The following is a 21408-nucleotide window of genomic DNA, read 5'->3' as shown; positions in this document are numbered from 1 at the left end:
CGAACCTACCTCGTGGAGGTTCGAGCATGCTTGCAGTACACTTATCCCATCTCTCTGAATAATAGACGTGTAACTGCATAGTTGCATTATAGGAGATCCACGCATTAGGGGTGAAACACGATATATTGTGGCAAGGATCCGGCGTACGCCTGTGAATAAGATATCAACGTCTCTCGGTTCGTAAAAATATCGATTCGAGGAGATTATGTTCCGCGCCCGCTATGTATGCAAGAGAATGTACACAGAGTGGCCCGCAGGTTCTTGAACTTGCCTGACGATCTGTTTCCATGCCAGGTGGGGACCGGGATCGCCGGTCGGCAGGAGACGTCACATCTCACCGATCCTCCGCATCGTCAGGACGTTCATTGCTCACCACGAGCCCTGTTTTTCTCGTTTCTCATCGAGAGGCCATCGCGACGAATCGCATAGTCCGTGAAGGGTCCCTCATTCTTGGACCATCATTGTAACTCGACGGAAGTCGTTCATTGAACGAGAAGAAGAAGAAGAAGTCTCGAGAGATATCTGCGCCGATAATCAGAATCGATGTCATCGATCAACATGAGGGTCTTCAAAACAGCGCTGCTCCTGGTCGCGCTGGTCTCGCACAGAGGCGAGTGCCTTCCGCTCGCAAACGAGACGTCGCTCCTGGATCCGACGACCACGTTCCCTGAGTCTTCCTCGGAGACCGACCATTACGATCAACGACAAAACGGAACCGAAAATTATCGCGTTCACGTGGGCGGCGTCGTGGTCGTGTTCGCCCCGGTCGAGGCTCTTCTCCTAGCCAGCGCCGCTGCTGCCGGTGACAAGATTAGCTTGCCGATGGCTAACGCAGGCAAGCCGACCACCAGCAAACCAGAAACCGAGCAGAAACCTTTGCCGTCGCCCAAAATAACCTCCAGGTATTTCCAATCGCAAATATAACATCTATAAGACGATAATTTTGCTTCGTCCTCGCCAGTCGAGCTGCGAAAACTTAGAGAAATTGAAATTGAAATTTCCGCGAACTCGAACGATTGATCATAAGTTTTGCTATGTTGCTTTACCTTGGAAATTCGGATTCAAAAGGTGCTAAAATTAAAATTTCATCCAGCAGCGATCGCTAATTGTTTGTAGTCTGCGAACGAACATAATTTTTAAATAATCCCTCTTGGTATTGCTATTTTCAATCAATAGAATACTTGACAATCGTAGTTGTGCACTCTTCGATCTTTTCCATGTTGATGATTTACGCGAAGATAAATCGAAAATTGTAACGGTTTTCTCGAAATTCGAGTTATCGAGGTTTAGTTTGTGCTTCTGCCGTTAGGGCTGCGCTCGAAAAAAAAACCGGTAATTTTAAGTATACTTCTTATTGTGTATCGTAATGCTAAGTAATTTAAAGGAATCTGGTTTTGTAATGGTATTAATGGAAGTCTTTGTTGTAGGGCTGCAACACGTTTGACGAATTTATTGGTCCCACTATTGCAGCGGATTCGTCAAGAGTGAAGACTCGTACAAACTGGATAGAATACAAGATTCCATCGATTCATCGTTAACAGGCTACGCTATAGCTTCTGCATAATCGCTGTTAACTTTTTCTCATTAGTATTTCGTGCTGCGCTTACACTTGGCGGAAATTGTTTCGGTAACACATGAACTGGGGAACGTACAATACAACAATGTCTTGTTATCGAAACGAAATTTATTTGATTAAAAATTAAAATACATTATTCATGAATTCTTTTTGGTATATCATCACAATACTTTGTATAAAAAATGCTTAGGACTATGCTCCTCAGAATTTACATTGTCTGGGTGGAATCGTTTATTCTTCAGAAAAAGAAAAAAGAAATCAAGGAGAGAGAGAGACAAAACGATCATCACTTTCACACGGACTTTACAGATACGGCTGATATAATATATATATATATATATAGTAAATAACGTGTACTCCAACGAAAAGGGCGAAAACTTTAGTTTCTTTTCTTCATAACGGAAACGCAGTGTAATGGTAAATAAGGTTTACAGATGGTCATTTATATTTTATATACAATGTCCTGAACATACACGACGGATCAATTGTGAATCATGGAAGCGAGTACAAGAATATGTTTTTGAAATATATCTCACCATTAAAATAGAAAGTAGCTCTGTGTAATGTGTTCTCCTCCTGTCTTCTTTACACCAAAAAGACCTGCTGAGTCGTCAGAGTATAATCTGTGTGTCTATCCTTCGTTAAAATTTCGTTCAACGGAAAATCGTTCTCGTTTCATTTTTGTTAAATATCAAGGATGCTTTTAACTGCGACGAACAACGGATCAAACGATATTCGACGAACAATGAAATTCGTTTTATTCGTGTGATTCCCGGTCGCTTGTACAACCCCTGGCAGATAGCAACCCGTTAAACAATATCAAACGATTGCAACGAAACAGAAATATAAAATGGAAGTAAAATACCTTTCGTTAACAGTAATACAAACGAACTTAAATTATAGGAATTCAAAAGATTTTTATAAATTACAATGATCGCAATAGAAAAGATCAGGGAAGAAATCAATGCGGCTCACTCGGTGTTGCAGTCGTACGTGCTCGCAGTCTTTTTTATCTTGAATATCGGGTATGTTCTGCCAGGAATGGCATGAGTCCGAACGCTCACGATGCAACGTTGTACCGTAAAACTAATATACCCTGTGTCTCACGTTAAAAGTGTTCCGTTTTTTTTGTTTTCATCCTTTTTTGTTTCGTTAATATTCGAACAAGGAAGTGAAGCTTTGAAATGGAGTCCTTTAAGGTGGATCAAGACCTGTACATCCGTTTCCGCTATCGTAGAGGAATTAACGCTCTTTCGAGATTACGTTCGTTAGAAGCACAATCGGTCGGTGCTCTCGGTGGGCATGAAAAGTCGATTCGTTAGCTACGAGTTAAGTATTCCTTGGTTCGTCCAGTTATACTCGAAGCGATTTAAACCGCGAATTAATTCTAGCGCGGATAACGACTAAACCCTTAATAATAAATTACGCTAGGCGAAACGATAATGATTCGAACCGTGCGCGGGTCGAAGTACGATCGCGGCTGAACAATAGAACGCCGGCAGGTTCGCGGTAACTAGATTCGCGGTAACTGTCAATTCAGCGTCGAAATCAATACAGGAGCTTTTCGTTTACGGTTATATACATGAAACGCGACTCGACGAGGAAAATACTGAAGCGCACGAGTATAGTTGGCTGCACGACGGAACGAGGAAAGCTGTACACGACTTCGACACACGCGAAACATATTTTATTATAATAGCTCGTCGACTATGTCGCCTCGACTAATCACCATGGCATCGTTCGGCGAGAGAATACTTGTCTTCTCCGTCGAAAAATTGATCATAGGACACCGACGAACGGTTGTGCAAACGATACGCGGCCAATGACGGATTATCGCATCCTGGAATCCATCGCGACGAATCACGTAAACGTTTATCTATGCTGTTTTATCAACAGTGCTTGTTTTCTTGCACGTAAATCACTATGAAAGTGTTTCCGTAAGTAGTGTCAATGGCAGAAGGGAACGTTGAAGAGGAAAGTTACACGGATTAGCAGATCTCCGATCGAAGATATTTTTTAACGATGGACACGATAGGCAGGGATGGTTCCTTAAATGGCACTACTTGTTTTAGACTTTATAGCGTAATAATTGCTTTCAAGACTAATTGCTCTCCCTTCGACGTTACCTTCCATCCTTGATACCAGCCGAAACGTTTCAACGTCCTGTTTTACGTAACTCACCCTGTTATAAAATTGCAGACAGGCGAATGTCTTCGAGCTCCGCGGATGCGTAATTCGTTATTGGGCGCGTGGGGCTCGCCAGCGATTTGCACGTCGTCGATAAACTGTGATTAATAGAAATAGTCAGATGAAAACACCCGCGTGCTTTAGGAAGGAAGTTGAGCCGCTGCGTTAGCGTTGAGATCTTCGTAGTTTCTCGACTCCCCGGGACTGCTATTATTAGCGACTTTTAATTCCTCCTTACCCGCCTATAGGGGAATTATTCCATTTGACATCTTGTTAAAAAAGTCAATTGCTCGTCAAAAAACAGTGGCTCAAGAAAAACGCGCGTCGTGAAGCATGTTACAGATATGTGTCGGTACCGTCACCGGCAATTACCTCTTTGAACAGGAGACGACAGTTCTCCATCACGCTGCGACGCCTATCCGACGCGTTGCTCAGAATCTCATCGGACTGATGCAAGTTGTTCACTATTTTACGCATCTCTTCCAATTCGGTGACAGTCACCTCCAACTTCGTCTCCAAATCGGACCTGCAAATCGTTGTCGTCGTGTATTTTGTATCGTCGCATCGGTATCGCGTTAAAACTACCGAGCACGATTTTCGTTTAATTCCATGGTTAATGGCACGTGCGAGATAATGAAACGCGCGCATACTTTTCCTCTTTCAGTTCCTGAATGCAGGTATCGTTGTCGAGCTGAATGATCCGCAAGACCTTCAGCAATTTCGTCAGAAGGTTGTCCACGTCGATTACTTGATCAACAAGACTGACCGCGGGACAGTAATCCGAAGCCAGCGGACCGTCGTTGGTACCGGTGTCGGATTCGCTGATCGAGTCGCAATCGTCGTCCTCTTCGTTCTCCACCTACAAGGTTTTTACCTTAATTTGATATCCGGTTTGCACAGAAACAGAATCCCTTTGTTACATAAATAATAGATACAAAATACGAATTCTATATTAAAGAGATATCTCTGAAAGGTATACCTTGCGACGATGCAGAATCGCTTGCGTGAGATTGGTAAGGCTAGAACACTCGTCATTGGTGCGAGTCTTTTTGAGATTGCTCTCGTCGACAGTCTCCGGGAAGCTTAGAGCTCTACGTAGAGAGTCGCTACTCGAGACCATGTTGTGCGAATAGGTATCGGGCAGAGGAACATCTTCCAGGACGCTCTCCATCATCAAACAAGGCTCTGTCTCGAAATCGAGCAGATCCGACGAGGACTCCATGCTTAATTCTTCTTGGAAGCAAACGGTTTTCGTTAAACCATGTTGCTAGCCTTATCCTCTAATGCTAAAAAAGGAGATTGGATAGTATACCTCTGTACATTTGCTTTGCCGATTCTAACGAGGACTTTTTGTCGGTATTCTTCGTCGCGAAAGGATGCGTCGCCGCGTTCCGGATGGCCCCGATCACTGCGGAGACGAAGGAACCGCTCTTTGGACTAGGAGTGCACTCTTTCAGGCTGTGCTTGGAGCTAACAGGACTGGACTCGATGCTACTATTGCTTCTACTGTACGCTTCATTGTGGTATATTACATCCTGAAGAGAAAATGCAGTGTCGCTCACAGTTTGAAGAGGGTGATAGTAAAGTGTCGCTGTGAAAAGTGAGCGTTTACCTCAAGGTCCTTTACAGAGATATTGTAGGAAGTGATCAACTGGTCTACCAATCCCTCTAACCTAGTTCCCAAACCGGAAAGCGCGACCGCAGCCCCGGAAACTGCGGCGCCTTGTGTGAGCAACAGTTCTCTGCTTCGTCGTTCGACCGCGTTCAGTTTCATGCTCATGGATAAATTTTCTTGCCTGTAATAGAAACAAGAAGATCAAAAAATTGTGGTCAAGACACGCGGTCGAGCCTTCCTGGTTCAAACCCGTACCTTCGTTGCTCGCTGATCCTAACTAAGTGTTTGCATTCCTCCGTTTGCCTTTCCAATTCCATGTCCCGCTTAGCCAGCATCTCTTCCTTCTTGGACAGCTAGAAAACCCACCGAGATGTCAGACACAACGCGCACGTTTATCCACAGTTTTCATTAACGTTATACAAAATAGAGACATAATTAATCACCTCAGTCTCTGCTTCTTTCAGAGCCTCTGCCAGAGTAGCTTTTTCCTCTTGGAGGAAATCTTGCATCTCTGCCGACTCTGCCTCTAGCTCCTGTTGCTGCTGCAACAACGCTTTCTGGGCTGCCAGGCTCTTATCCAAATCCTAAACAAGTGAATATATAACGTTAGTGATATTGACTCGTGTCTAATACCACGTTTCAAATTTGTCGCGTTTACTTTAAGGATTCATACAGCTTCGAACCACGTAATAGCAAGAAGCTCAAACTGTTGAACAAATTTACCAACCGAGTAAACTACCTTTTTGGATATGTATAATGGCGACATCTTCATGTTCCTGAGATAATATACGGTTGGTAATTCGGCTACTAGTTTGAGCATTTTACCACTATGCAATTTGGCGCTGTACTGAATCAAACTTCATTTCGCCAGGAGCGGCATTACGCGTCGGAACAAGAACATAAACCATTCTATTTAACGAGGGATCTTACCCTGCTCAGCATGCGGCACAAGGACTGAAGATCCGCTATTTCCAGCTGCTGATTAGCTACTACTTGCCCTGACGACTGCAAATGGCACTCCAGCTCCAGGAAACTGTCACTACCCTCTGAAAGCAATCATCGGTTAACGCGTCGAAGAACAGCTGTTGACGATCTAATGGAAAGTAGAACATACCCGCATGTTCCGACTGAGGTGTTCCGAGCATGGCGAGGACTCTCTGAGCGTTTCTATCCAGCTCCTGCCTAGCGAATGCATGATCGGCCTGTTCCTCTTCTAACAACCGCTTCACTTCGTTGATCTCAGCCTTGAGCTTCTCGTTCTCCAGCTTCTGGCTACTGGTCTCCTCGGTCAGCCTCTTTAAATCGTTTTGCATGGTGTGCATGTCGTCCCACGTGCCCTCCGTCTGACACCCTTCGTGCAATCTCTCGACCACATCCGGACCCGCGACCACCGTCGGAACGCCCGACAAAGCGTTCTCTATGTCCTGACCAGTCAGACCAGTTTGCACGCTGGTCTCGTGATAGATACGAGTTTTCTCGGCCACCTTGTGCCTTGGATAGGGCGGCAGGCTCTTATGAACGGAGGACTCCTTGCCAATACTTTTCTTCTCGACCTGCCTGCTCAAACTGGCATCCCTGCTGCCCGACCTGCTTCTGGTCAACTTGTCAGTCTTCTCGCTGGCCTTGGGAATACTAATCTTATTCCTGTTCCTCCTGGGCAGAGTAGCGTACGTGTCCAAGGCTTTATTGTCTGCGCTCATCGTCATCTTGTCAGGCCTTGAGATTCTGGACGACTCGACACGGCCGCTGTAAGGCACTCTGGGAGTGCCCAGAGGTTTGCGGACCTCCTCGGACGGTGTAGAACTAGGGGTACGGGCTCCTCTGGTGCTGGATCCGCCTCTGGACCTGCAGCTGCCAGAGCCGCCGGAACCGCCGGAACCTCTTCCTCGCTGCGCCAGATCCTTGTTGATCTCTGTGGTCAGCGCTGATGGCAGTGAATCGGGGATTGGTCTCGTCCTGGTCCGCGGTGTTACGGAAACAGACCCGGAACGGAACGTTGTCGACACTCTGTTGCTCGTGGGCGTACCCTCCAAGGAGGGCTCTTTCACCGCCGACTTCTCCCTGGATCTAGCCCTTGTCACCGGCTGCGCTTTGCTCAGGATGCTCCTCGGCGTGGCAGTTCTAGCCTTCGACCTGAAAATTTTAGAACAATTTTGTGAAATTGCTGGATAAATAATCGAGGGTTGGCAGAAGGGTCGAGGATCGTCCGCGATGGCACACCTGGGATTAGCCGCTGCGTAGCTGGTGGTCAGAGGGGTCGGCTTGGCCCTAACATTTTTCTGCGCTTCGGTCGTAGTCGTTTTCTTCTTGCCCACGCTCGACGCGGCCACCGTCCTCTTCGTGTTCGTTCGGTTCGCTCTGGCAGACACGCTGCCCGCGATCGACGAGCTCTCGCTGCCACCCTCGCTCGTGCCCTCTCCGCCAGTGGTCAACCTGACGTCGTCGGGAAGGGTGGCGCAGGGGTCCTCGTAAACGGAGCAACAGCTCACTAAACTAGAGTCGCAGGAGGCCTCGTCCAGGCCACCGCAACTGCTCGCGTAGTCTAGGCTGTTTCTGCTTCGCGCCTGCAAAAATCGAACAGAAACCTTAACATCGATTACATTTATAATATTCGCTCTTTGTTCGGCAAAATCAATGTTCTACTCGAGTGATTCATCTTACAATCTTTACGGCCGCCGAGTCTAAGTCGAAGAGAAGTGTTTTAATAATTGAACAGCGCAACGACCCGCCTTTTCGCGCTCGGATCGATGATCTCACCCTTGGAACCTCGGTGGCGCATCCCTCGACGCCGCTGTCGCTGCCATCCTTGCTGTCCTTTCCTTCGCCGGCGTAATCCTTCCTGTCCACGGACAGCGTCTGGTCGGACTTATGCGCTTCCGACTCCGTCACATGGATCACCGTGATGTTGCAGTCGCTGTTCATCGTCCCGTCAGGATCCTCCTCGTTTAACAGCGCGCTCGTGTCGACCAATGGGGACGCGAGATCCTCGGGGACCCCTGAATCTTGCCGCGCCACATTCTGCACGGGGGACACTTTCAGGCTATTGTCCTCGAGAGGCGTCTCCATCTCGAGGCTAGCTTGCTCGGTGCTCGGGCTGGCGCTCATTTCGTTGGTGCCATCCTGGAATCACAATGGAAATTACTTTTTTCTAGCGTTTCCATTCTCCCCGTCTCCCGTTTGTCTGCGAACAAAATTGAAGTTTCAATTATTAAGTTCCTTTTCACTCGGTCAAGGATCGTGGCTACTTTTAGGCATTCGTACTGTAACGAGTTAATCTAACTTTTTAGCATTCATCGAGCTTCGTCTCGTGTCCTCGGTACGTTCGCCAATTTTCGATATGACAAAAAAGCATTTCACGTATCATTGTAACCCAATTTCACCTGCCGACATAACTTTGAAACTTTCAGCAAGGTCTTCGGCTATTCCAGTAGCAGTATCGAAAAGGGGAGGATATGTGCAACGACTTTCTCACACCGTTATTGAAGAAATAAAATATCGACTAGGTCAAGAATGGCCCATATAGAAGGTGTGTAAATAATCGTAACTAATAAATGTAAGAATCAAGCGCTTCCCAATGCAACTGTAAAAAAGAAAACAGATAATAAAAAGGCAAGCACGAATTCAAAGAAAAAGAGTAAAATAAAGATAGTACAATTCTCTGCAAGGTTCATACGTGCACGTTGGAAGCGACTACCCTTTTTCCATTTGAAAAGATTGCGCGATTCCGGTCGCGAAGTCAATTTCCTCTTTCCTGTCCGTTCATTTCCATCGGCGTGTTAACGAAATATCCCAGATTCGGTGGGAACGATCGATGACGTAATCGACTGCGGAGGTTCATCGACGACCAATCGGACCGGAAATGATGCAACGGCTCGTCAACGACCGGCGCAGATCGAGTCGACGAAAAATATGGTACATATGTACATTGTATGTTCGGAGGAACGAGCAGACGGACAGATGGACGGGACGGACAAACAGGATTGATCCGGAAGCAATTAAAATCCGAATCTTGACCGTGGCAAACGCTGATCGCGGCGACATTCGATTAGACGGGAATAATATCCGCCCGAAAGCCGTTCCTTGCCAGGACTCGAGCGAAATGGAACACGCGAGACTAATGGTTTCGGGCGAGCGTTTTACCTCTTAGGAATGACTCGCGTCTAACTTCTCAGGCACGACTTGCCACTACAGAGTGTTCCAAAGGTTACTCGTAATCGAAAAAATAAATTTATATGGATGCTGAAAATTCAGGATTTAGCCGTCTGTCTTTGAACTCGCAGCGCAGGGCGATGCCACCGGAAAAGTTCACGGAGATATTTATGAACGACAATTAATGTTGCTCGCGTACTTCCATGTGTCTTCACGACGAATTTCTCGGTGTGATTCACGGCCGTCGCGTGCGTCTACACGTGCCGCGAATTAAGTACGAACACGTTGCCGCCGAAATTACATAATCCGGGCTGCATTTATCATTCGCCACAGGCGTCGTAGATAGAGAACTTTTTTCCGTGGAAAATGATTTCCTGGATTCATTTTGCCTCATCCGTTTCAACGGAAAGTGTTTTTGTCATTCTTTCATCATGTCGACATTGTAATTGCATAAGAAAAATATTTATGTATTCGTTCTCCAGAAAACTAGTTGGTCTGACCTGTTAAAACGAATATATACATTATATTATAAGATTAATTATAATATTATAATATATTAATTGTAACATAATAATTATAATAAGTAATATAGAAACTAAACAAAAAAGGGTAACAGTTCACAAGAAGATGTTGTGTGGTCCGGACCTCTAACGACACGAATCATTATCATCGAGAGCGCAAGGGTCGGGTATCGACTTCGCCGGCTTTTATCAGCAAGAATGAATCGCGCCAGCGACGCCACGTGATCAATCGGCCGCGGAAGGGGAGACTTACGCCTTACGCGATGACAACATTCGGACGGCGAGACGCGAGCAATAGCACGCTTGAATCGCCTCGTACGCGATCCATCGGCTGCGAGAAAGGGGAACACCGGTCGGTGACGCGACGTTCTTCGTCAATTACTACTGAAATACGTAATTGCGCGGAAGGAGGGGGTCCCCGAGGGGGACGGCTTAATCGTAGAGAGGGAAAAGGGGCAGGAGGCGTGAATCGCGCGACAGATTAAGATGGAATGATTGCGGACGGAAGCGGAGGCGCTTAAACGGCAACGAAACGATCGCGTATCCTCCTATTTATTCGCAACCCTAAATGGAATTTGGTTCGCGACAATCGTTTATCATTGCGAGACCATCCCGAGAACTGCAAGAGGATTGTTAAATAATATACAACCAAGTAGTAAAAGATTAAATGTATGCAACAAGAAAGAAATCTTTGTGACTGATTGCGTTAAAGGGACCGATGAGGTCCTCGCACTCAAAACAAAGAAGTCGGAGTTGAAGGCTTCCTACTACTCTGACATTTCCCATTAACAATCATTCTATTTGTCAGATGTCCTCAACCTAAAAAAGCAAAGAAGTTAGAGTTATCGAATGAAATTCGCGGGGAAGTACCGCATGAGGCCCACGCGCAGGTAGATTGCTTTACGAAAACACCATTGACCTTCAGATAGAGAGCGGCCGATAATCTCGCCGAAGTGGTGGCCGAAGCGTGGCCAAAGCGCAGCCGAGAACGGCGAGGACTGCCAAAGTGCTCGCGGCACGTGGCTGAAATCTACCCGGGAAGTCCCGCAGCTGGTGAGAAGGCCGATTGGCCGGCATGGTCGCGAGCCCCCAGCCAGACTGACATTATTACAGCGCCACGGCGTCGGAACCGGTGCTGTGCCGTCGGGACGCTCGCGGGACTAACATTCGCATCTCTGAAACCCAACCGTGGGCCATCACCAACAGAAATTTCGAGCCGAGGCCTGGCTAAATAGTTTATTCGGACTGTCTGGAGACCAGGGAGCACCTGGAAGTTACCATTACCGGATCTTATTACTGGATTTCACCATTACTGGATTTTACCATTACTGGATTTTACCATTACTGAACAGCACCACTGCTGAATTGACCATCACTGGATCGTACCATTCCTAGATCCTTTGTCAATTTGAACGACCCAGGTATACTGTGTTATATATATCTGAATATACTGTTGTATATTCAGAGCTATTTATTACGATACCTTGGGTGTCCGAATAAATAACGGTACATAGAGGAAGCTAGCTCGAGGTTATGTAATTAAATCGCCGAGTGCCGAAAATCCTTTCACCAATTACTGTGCCTGTCCAGTCACGACTGAAGTGTAAAATAAAAGTGAATTGTTTCTGTGATAGTCAACGTTAAATTCGTGAATAAAGCCAACTGCCTAAGTCAGCTTGAGAAGGCCACGCAAAGCAGGAAGCTGTGGTTCCACGATCCACGAAGTTTGCGGAAGAGATCGTCAACGTCCTTAAACCGTCTCTCTTCTTCTTCTTCTCTCTCTCTCTCTCTCTTCCTCGTGCCCCAGGACTTTGTCGGCTGGGCTGGTTCAGCCGATGAAATCATCGTGGTTATGTCGTCGTAACAAGAAAACTCCCTAGGAGTTACGGGGATCCCACTGAGGTTATACGAGCCGAAGAGGGGGCTGCTGTATAATCTATAGGACGTGTTGCTGCGCGGACAGATTCCATCGAACAGGAGACGAATTTTCGAGAACGTAGACTCGGCGAGATAAGTGCTAACTTTTCGAAGAAAATCGAACTGGAGAACGTTCGACGAAGAAAAAGCTGACACGCGAAAGTTCCGGTGAAAAATCGTCGGCGACAGTTCCGCTATATATTTTGTCATCGTACAAAGGAAGAAACTGTAGAAATTGTTTAAGGAAGACTGTAGGGAAACGAACCCCGCGACGAGGGATTGTTTCGCAGAAACGAGCGAGGCTGTCGAGGCTAATGGAGAAGAAAAGCGATCCGCGGGTCCTCGACGCAAGAACAAAAGCAGTCTATTGCTGAGAAGACAAAGGGGATCGCAGATAGATCACGTAGGCGGGCGGGCCAGGTGTCTTTCGAATCGATCGCAGAGTGCCGAAGTACGCGCAGCCGACTCGCCGACGAAGAACCCACATCGGGATAAACACTGTGGAGGAGCGAAAGTCACGGAGAAGGTCGCGGTTATTTGGGTGAGTCAGTTTTCGGAACATTTTCTTTAGAAAGATGCGTCAACGTCTTCTAGCGTAGATTAAAATATCGACGTAAATCGTGCTTCGTTTGGTCGATCAATCTCTGTCGCCTTTTGACGGTGATTTTGAAACTGCAAACTGACATCTTTATGGAAAATAAAAATTGTCTTTCTCAACAATTATCTTTGGAAAAATGTCTCCCTTACCCAACCAAACTTTATACAATGAATTTGCAGGAACGATTTGAAATCCCGAAAATGAAACTCTCCTCGTAGATGTCTAAGTTTTGAGGTTAGAACTGCCAGACCAGAGCCTCGAGATCGAGCAATCGCGCATCCGATACGCGTACCTATCTTTATTTGAAAGTCGATTCTGAGAGCCTTGAATTGTTTTCGCAATTGGTCAATAACTTCGTCGTTGTTTATTTGATAGCCCGATAAAAAGCGAAGGAGACCTTCTCACCCAATGCTCAACTCTTTTACTACCGAGATACTCACGTATACTGACGATAGACTATTCGCTTAAATTCGGAAATAAATTTGCACGCTGATCCATTACATTTGCCTAATTTTAATTGATCCAGCAAAGCGCGTATACAACGGGTTCAAATAAAAATAATTTTGTAACGCGATATAATAATTTCTACTAGTGCTTCAGAGCGACCGCTGGAGTGGAAAGTATTAAATAAATTAGCATCATTTTCCCCGCACGGAACACGGAACCATAATCATCGCAAATGCACGACATTAGCGGCGAACGCGTAACGGGATCGACTCTAGAAAATAATAGAAACTTATCATCGTCTCTCCGGTCTGAAAACGTTGTCTCGAATTTTTCCAGCGTTCGTGCCACTCGCGGCAAGCATTTCGGACCTCCGCCTACCGGAAGTGGGCATCAGCATCGCGTGGGCGGCGCACGAAATCAAAAGAAAGGAAAGCAGAAGAAAGGAAAGGCGGGCAACGGTACAGGCGATCGAGAGCCGAGAAAAACGGAAACCAGCTGCTCGCGCGGCGGAGCAAGAAGTCGCGAGGCTGCAGGTGCAAACAATTGATCTTCCTCGTGGATAAACGGTCCGAGAATCGTGCCTCGAGGCCGGAGGAACGACTGTAGTTCGCGAAATCGATCTTCGAGCGTTGCATAAGCCGATTCCAGCCGGTTTCGTGTTACCAGGGCGATTCTAGGGTTACCGGGGCCGAAACACGATAGCGTTAACACTGGGTGAAATGCCAATGTTTATTCCGGGCGTTCAAATTAACGATTACTAAAAATATACGGACGTGTTTACGAGGAGTAGCTCCCGTGAATTAATATAAGGTAGCTCGTATTAGCGCTTCGTAACCCAGTATTAATAAAATGCGTGCCAGCGCACTAGACGTCGAGAGGATATGCGGGGACGGTCTGTGTCTGAAGCTTCCGTCGAACGAACGGACCCTGGAGGTCGTCGGCGACGGCTGCAGCATCGTCTTGTCAAGGAACTCGGGAACGGTTCGTGTGATCGGCGACGGATGTCGGCTGAGGATCGATACGAACGTCGGCGATGTCCAGTATGTAGGAGACGGTGGTCGCGTGACTTTGGGCCCCAATTGCTCCGGGAGAAAGGTGAAGTACGTCGGCGACGGTGGCAAAGTCTCCGTCGACGGGGATAAGAAGACGAGGGTAAAAAGGCCGGAAAAGATGGCGAAAAAGGAGGAGGACAATTCGAAGGATAAAGCGCGCGGTGAGGAGGAGGACAATGCCGCGAATGCTAAGAAGGAGGCGAGGTCTGCCGGCAGGAAGAGGAAGGAGAAGGTCGTGAAGATCGTCACTGTGGTGCATTACGAGCAAGACATCGCCGGCAGGTGGTTCGTTGATCCTGAATCGGTGGTTAGATCATGCAACGGCGTTTTCGCCAAGGTGGAGACCAAGAGGAAGGATAAGAGCAAGTGAAATATTGAGAGCGGTGTATTTTTAGAAACACCATTGGACTGCAGATTTGATGCATTTATAGCAAAAATAAGTAGACGATATATAAGAGTGCTAAAAATAATTTAACAACGCGTTGACGGTATTTTCCGTCAACCGTTTTTCACAATCGTCTTCGACAATTTTTATTTTGTATACAAATCCGCAGTCTAGTCGTCATCTTGCCACCATTTTGTCGTTGGCCATCGACTTCTCGTCAATCCCTTGCACTACGATTTTTCTTTCACAGTTATTGGGTTACACGGAAAGTTCGTTTCAAAGTATTTATGCGAACCGACGTGAACTTTGAACCAAGCTACCCAATACGTTCGTCAGCACTTTTTTATTAATTTTTTATTATATAAATATATTTATATATATATATATATATTCTTGTGTGTACAAAAACGTAAACAGAAGTATTACGACGATTATTAATTATCTTTGTCCGCAAAGGGTTGATAGCTGAGAAAAGCAAAGACTGCGAAAATGCCTGTTCCGATAGGTGCGCGCCATTTATTCGTGCGGATAAATTAGGTTAACGATAGCTCCGTCGCTACTGATCTACAAGGGCGACAGTATTCTGTCGATCGCGGCGCCGTCGATCGAAAGTTCCTGTAACCAATGCCTTGTAGAGGACTGACCTCGCGCGGAGCCTAACCAATGTCGAGAACAATGAATTCGATTTAAATCAAGGTTCTTCGAATAACGTACAATTGTTTGAATGAAAAATTGAACAATTAAATGTGTACTTAACAAGAATCTTGAGACAACGAGTAATGATTTAAATAAAGAATTAAAGAAATAAATGTCTACTCGAATGAGAAATCAATCGGTAACACGTCTTCTCTCTTCCGTCGGCGATATCCTTGAAACAACGTTACCTTCCGCATCCGCGTTTCATAAGCAGATTAAAAGCGTATGCTAATGGCGCGATTAACATGTAGATTATTTTATGGAAATCGAGGTAAGTAAAGCAACATTTTCATTGCTAATTCGACGATAACAAATAAGCGAAATATCGTTACAGATACAGTTCGGTGTTTCGCTGACGTAATTATAAGTGCGATAATTGCATACAGAAGAAAATGGCGCAGATAACGCAATTTAAAAACAGCGCGAACGACGAGCCAATGGCAAAACAGCCAAGGACAAAGGTACCTATCGCGAAGTTGACGGGAAAAAAGGGGAAAGCAATTACTGCGAAGCAATTATACGCGGTGAGCAAGACGGCCGATTAGGGCAATTATTTGGACGACGAATTACGTGTCTTGTAACGAGAATTAACGACGTGGAATTTTTCATCGATCTCGCAAAATTGATCCGATTTATTGCTACGTAGCCGCGTGTTTCCAGGAACTCGGGACGATCGCGAATACGTTCGTCAGAGTTCCGTGACTGTCGGCAGTCGATTTCGATGGAAAAAGAGGATCCGACGCGCCCATGGAAACGGACAGCCGATTAATCGATAAGTGACGGCATCCTCGCATCTTCTAATTACGGTAGTAGTAGTTCTAGTTACTATTTGGAGTAGTTTGTTTATTGAGAGCATTTCGATAGACAGCGTCTTATACTTGGACGGTCTTGCAATATACAGAGCATTGATGAAATAGAAAAATAATTAAATAATGAAATAAAGAAATGAAAATTAGTCGTGCGACGAGAATTAAATGTCGTTCAACAGAATTTACTATACCGCGAATCCGTAGAACAACGCGTAACGCGTTGTCCATCGCCTTACAGGGGAGTCTCCACTTTATCTACGAAAATAGCGATGACACGGAACGAATCGAAATGGGGATTCCATCGAATAAACAAGCTGCGCTATAGAGAAAAAACATAATCAATCGAGTCGCGTCGCCGCCTAGTCGATTATGTCACTCGACGAGTCCCATTGTGTCCGCGATGATAGTCGATGCTATCGCACGAAACACGTGTCCACCGTAAATTGCAGCCTGCTACCCAGGCCTCCCACGTTTCTCGATCAACGGAGCAACGGCAGTACCTTCCCCGACCATAATCGAAGAACTTTGGAAGATTGAAAGAGAAGACGAACGCGGCGCCTGACGTTTCTGTGCTGGCCGTCGAAGCTAGAGACGGAAGCGGTGTTTTGTTCTCTCGACAGGTTCGACGCCGACAATCGAGCATTAAAATCACTAAATTCTATCAGAGTCGAAGCAATTTAATTAATTAAAAATAGGCGGAATTGTAGAGTTAGTATTTATCAGAATTAATAGAGTTAAAACTCTTTCCTGGCCGAGTTAAATTTGTTTGAATATGACTCGAGGATTTAGAGACAGGGGTGAGTTAGTAAGGGATGAAAGTTTTAGGGAAATTAGATGGAAGCAGAGCGAGCATAGGTAACAATATTTAGGAAAAGTATAACTCTTAGACAATTATGCCACGTTTACGTAATTACGTTACAACAGGCTGCAACACTGGTTTTCACATTTTTTATTTTATCATCGTTAAAATTCTCGAGACTCTTTCTAAACACTTCGTAGTTGTCATTGGAGATGGCGTGATTGGTCACTTAATTGTGATTTATCGCCGCGATCAAGATTTCCTCGTTTTTATTATGTTTTTATTCACTCCGCGCGGTGATTACACTCGTGATTACGTCACACGTGGCTCGCCCGATCTCGGATCTCGATCGGTAAATTATTTCTCGTAATATACTTTTGTTATACAATTTCTATTACAATAGTTATTTCTATAATGAAATCTATGCAATATTTTTCTATGGAAGTGTTTCAATTGTTCCAATTATTTTCAAATAATGTACCATTAATTTTATTACGAAAACTTTTGACCGTTTCAAATGAATCGTGAAGAACGCTTTCTATAGGATAAAATCGATGTTCTATTTCAATGAGTCGTCCACCTCGGTCCGATACGAGGAATATTAGTAAGTATAGGATAAGAAAGTTAAACACAAGTATAATTTCGAAAGCATGACACTGGTCGAGCCCCTATCAGAACAAAAAACCGTGCCCACCGGAATTCCCGTAATCGTTAATCAAATACGAACGGAAAGCGAATCGATACGGATAAGAGCAAACAAGATAATTTCAAAGCTTCGACGATAATATCTCGACGATTCCCTCTGCGATCGGCCCCGGACAATGTCGGCCTGATTATGCGATTGTGAATGGCATGTGGTACGCTGCAAAATTCGCGGCAACCTTGAGATACGAGAGAATATTCTGTATACGTTTTTTTTAAGTATATTAAAATATAGATAAATAGCGAGAAAAGCAGTAATTAGTCTTGTTTTCTCTCGCCACGGTTTAACCCTCTTCGGCCCTTTGATGTCCCCGCTGCGGGAACGCCGACCGCAAAGGATTAAAGAGATAAGTAAACGCCGACGAAAATAAAATACCTCGCGAAAGCTTTTTATCTCGCGATTATGCTGTCGGCGCAATTTAAATGGCAGCGGGTCCGATCGATCGGGTTATCTTATCGAAGCCAATGTCAAGTCCGAAATTTCGGGGAAGCCCGGCGGAGAGAGCGGCTTCCGTCTGTCTGGCCGAGGGAGCCTAATTAATATGACCAGGCGAATTGCGCACAGGATGCGCTCGTTCCTTCATTAACACGCCGTCACCGACGCGGCTGATCGCCGTTTATTTCGGTAACAGTCTGCGCCGGCCGTGCCGTTTCGTTACATTTAGCGCGCCCTTCTCGGAAAATGCGAAAATTCCCATACGAAAACCTGTTCCTTATTCACGCGTTAGAAACTCTATACAAAGTGGTCCTCCAAACTACATCACCTTTTTTATTTATTATTATACTATACAGATCCTGTGCGCTTTCGACAAAAATTATTAGGCCAGATTTCTAAATTATAAAAAATCAATGAAAATTGTTAAAAGAGAAGATACGCAAATCTATATCTCTGTAATCTACTTGTTACAGAGGATGGTCCTCCATTTTCCTTCGCCCGGCTGAACAAAATCCGCAGAGACTCGCGAGCGAGCCGCAGAAGGGGCAGGGGATTAGCCCGGTGAATTCGAAAAGGCCTCTCGAGGAGGAAATGCAGCGGGCCAAGGGGGTGGTTCAGGGACTTCGGAAGGCGGGGCGCGTTGGTCCGCGGAAAGGTCACTTTTGCTCGCGATGGAGGTCAACCGGGCGCGGAGGATCGTTAGCCGAGGTTCCTCGCGCGTGGAAACCCCCGCTTCGCTTTGTTGAACATCCCGCTCCCGTCGCGTCTCGCGCGAACTCAAAGAACAAAAATTCCGGCAGGCCACTCTTCCCACGTTTACCCCGGGGCGAATAAGAGCAAGAAAACTTGTTCGGAGCATCGGGGCAGCCCTCGCGGCGGCGGACACCGAGGATTCGAGGCCGAGGATGTTTGAATGCCTTCGGTCGTTACGCGCGATTGTTTCGCTTTGTACCGGCTGCTCCAAATTTGATCGAACGTTTTCGCTTCGCCAGTGAGATTTTAGGGTTAGAAAGGTACGAGAACGATTAACCTCTTGGGCACGAAGCGAAGTTATAGTGTCGTACTTTACTTAATTGTATTATTAGTTGTTAAAGTAAATGATTGAAATGAAAGTGTGTATGTACAATACACTAAGAATAGAATATATATAGCTAATATATAGCTGTACCAAAAAATTATATTAAGAAAAATGGTAATTTAGTTATAAAAATTTTCATTCAAAATTGAGCAGTGTCTAAGGGGTTAAAAAGACGAAAGGTTCATCGCGAGGTCTTCGAACAATCTAATGCAATGTTTCCGCTTGGATCTCACGGTTCCAGGGTAAATGGGGTTGGCGAGGGAGACTCATTGTTCCCGGTTTACGTCTATGGGCCGAATAATTGTCGAATCAGCGTTAAAATGGGGGGCGGGGCGGCCAAAGGAGCGGCGAAAAGAGCGTCCGAAGGAAGCGTTCGACAGGGAAAGTCCATCGGTCGGTTTCTCGCTTGCTCTCTCGCTCTCTCGCTATCTTCCCAGCTCCGTCGCGCGCGCGAATGCAATTAACGAAATACAGTCGGGATGAATAGAGGGGCTTTGAGCGGTTCCACCCCGACCGAGCGGAGCGGCCGTTAATGAGGCCACGTGCACCTCTCCTCGCAGACAATGCTGACGCTAGGTACATACAGGGTGGTCCGGGCGGTTGTAAATATTGATCGGGACGAAACACGTTCGAAAACCCGCGGGCTTTATTTGACGAGGCCATAATACCGGCTTCTCCTTTCCTTTATCCCGTTAAAACGACCCACGCCGATCTCCGTCTACACTTCACGGCCATGACGTCTCAAAGACGTATAATGTACAACATTGATTAAGAAATTAGATCTCGCGATTTTCCGGCATTTCGCGACCTTCGGCGGTTTTCTAAAATTTTGAAAAAAATATGGCTCATTCTGGACATCGAGAGCCGTATGTTATAGAATTTTTTTTAGATTTCTCAGCTGCAAGCTATCAAAAACGAAAAACCAAAAAGGAGATCGAAAAATTGAAGATTTCTCGAAAACTCAAATATCCTCTATTTTTATATCAATTCCCTGACAAGGTGCTATGCCTTTTACCTAAAAATATCTGTTAACAATCACGGCAAGTTTCAATCGATACTTTCTTCTAAAAAATTCCTGAAGTTTACCTCCGCGTCTCCAAAGCGTACCATCGGTTCATAGAAGGACTTTCGAACGCAAACCGAAAAATTCCGATATTTTCCATTGATTCGCGACAGGCTGGCACGATTGGATGCTCCTGTAGCCTGTACGGAGCATGCAATGGGCACAGGCCTATTGAGCCGTTTCCGCCCGCATTGCGGCTAAATTCTTCAGGATCCGATAAAATATTCTAGTATCTGTAGCACAGCGTTGCTCGCACAGCACCGTAGCCTGTGTGTAATAGCTAGCCGTAGGTAACGGGTTTTTACTGTATATGGGGATGTCCCATATGTTTAGCATTCCCACCGTTGTAAAAAATGACGGACTTGCCTTTCGGAACTTACCCTTTTTTATGGCAGGTCTTGGCTATCGAGAGAAGCGAAATCCTAAAGTTAAACAATAAAGCGTGCGTTTTTTGGGACTTAATTTATGTTTAAATTGTATAGCAACCAGAAATCCTAAGGTCAAAAATAACCGGCTAGGCGCGTCCCGTCATAAAGAATATTAGTGCTGGGCACAAGAACATCAGTGCCGGGTGTAAGAATATTAGTGAGTACTACACACGGGACATGTATATCGGTATGAAATTTGTTTAACGTCTAAAACGCGGCGTTTTATAATTCGAGTCGCGTTTAACCCAGAACCGGGCACGAGTGCCAAAGAAAACTCTGTTCGTCTCGCGGATCAACCCGGCTGGAAAAAACTCGGCTTCTTCTCCGCCCGCTTTTGCGTGGCATTCGGTCCAGTTTTTCCAACGTTAGTCGCGGCGACACTCGAAAACAGCCTCGGCTTTTGCCTCGCGCCTTGTAACAGTTTCCCCGCTGGAAATCCGTCTAGAACACCGATCTCGAGAAATATTCGTCGCGGAAGACGATACAGGGTGGTTAACAAATAATTCCACGGGTAATGCATTAAAACTGATCTCATAATTAATTAATTACCAATTTGTCATCGTTCTAGTATATCTGTCCTTAGTATAGATTATTATATAAATTTCGTTAATTTATAAAAATAGGCATCGATAGTTAGTGACGGTGTTAAAAATAGCATCGATCTACAGGTCGCGTCAAAAGTTAGGCATCGAGTGCGAGAGGGTACCTACGGTCGGCCAGACGAAAATATGCTGTTATAAGGTCTCGATCGCGGGTAATTATGGGGCGTCTGAATTGCGGGAGGGTCGGGGGGCTGGGAGGGCGCGGGTTAGCGGCTAGTTAAATCGCATTAGAGCCGGAGAGATGTTCGCGATGGAAGCCTTTTATGCAATTTCGTGCAGGGACTGGCACGAAAGACGAAACCAAATAAGGTAGCCGGTGCGTGGATCGCGAAAAACGGGGAACAGGTG

The 21408-nt window shown here is 45.8% G+C and overlaps 3 protein-coding genes across 6 annotated transcripts in view; 2 read left to right on the top strand and 1 right to left on the bottom strand.

Annotated features, from left to right (window-relative positions):
* Window positions 1–287: 287 nt before the first annotated feature.
* LOC144469134 (uncharacterized) lies at window positions 288–1488 on the top strand. The gene is given in 3 exon segments (XM_078179075.1): window positions 288–463; window positions 504–902; window positions 1428–1488. Coding segments are annotated over 3 exon segments (636 nt in total).
* A 176-nt stretch (window positions 1489–1664) lies between these two features.
* The window catches only part of Corn (microtubule-binding protein cornetto), a 38752-nt gene continuing 19008 nt past the window's right edge, over window positions 1665–21408 (bottom strand). For 2 of the 4 annotated variants that reach the window (XM_078178522.1, XM_078178523.1), the window contains exons 2-13: window positions 8136–8498; window positions 7599–7942; window positions 6493–7511; window positions 6309–6424; window positions 5822–5962; window positions 5634–5731; window positions 5376–5559; window positions 5076–5298; window positions 4743–4996; window positions 4414–4622; window positions 4136–4289; window positions 1665–4005 (exon numbers count right to left, since the gene is read on the bottom strand). In XM_078178522.1, the coding sequence (XP_078034648.1) occupies window positions 3904–4005; window positions 4136–4289; window positions 4414–4622; window positions 4743–4996; window positions 5076–5298; window positions 5376–5559; window positions 5634–5731; window positions 5822–5962; window positions 6309–6424; window positions 6493–7511; window positions 7599–7942; window positions 8136–8483 (3192 nt within the window). In that variant the 5' untranslated portion in view covers window positions 8484–8498 and the 3' untranslated portion in view covers window positions 1665–3903. Of the gene's footprint in view, window positions 4033–4135; window positions 4290–4413; window positions 4623–4742; window positions 4997–5075; window positions 5299–5375; window positions 5560–5633; window positions 5732–5821; window positions 5963–6308; window positions 6425–6492; window positions 7512–7598; window positions 7943–8135; window positions 8499–21408 lie in introns of all 4 variants that reach the window. The other 2 variants (XM_078178525.1, XM_078178524.1) reach the window with 2 other exon arrangements.
* Window positions 11090–15256, top strand: LOC144469232 (uncharacterized). The gene is made up of 2 exons (XM_078179253.1): window positions 11090–12506; window positions 13347–15256. The coding sequence occupies exon 2, from the start codon at window positions 13860–13862 to the stop codon at window positions 14430–14432; it is 573 nt and encodes a 190-aa protein (XP_078035379.1). The 5' UTR covers window positions 11090–12506; window positions 13347–13859; the 3' UTR covers window positions 14433–15256.

The sequence above is a fragment of the Augochlora pura genome, chromosome 4, assembly GCF_028453695.1.
Source record: "Augochlora pura isolate Apur16 chromosome 4, APUR_v2.2.1, whole genome shotgun sequence".
NCBI lineage: Eukaryota > Metazoa > Arthropoda > Insecta > Hymenoptera > Halictidae > Augochlora > Augochlora pura.
Note: the sequence above shows the minus strand (reverse complement) of the source record. Positions and strands in the feature narration are given on the sequence as shown.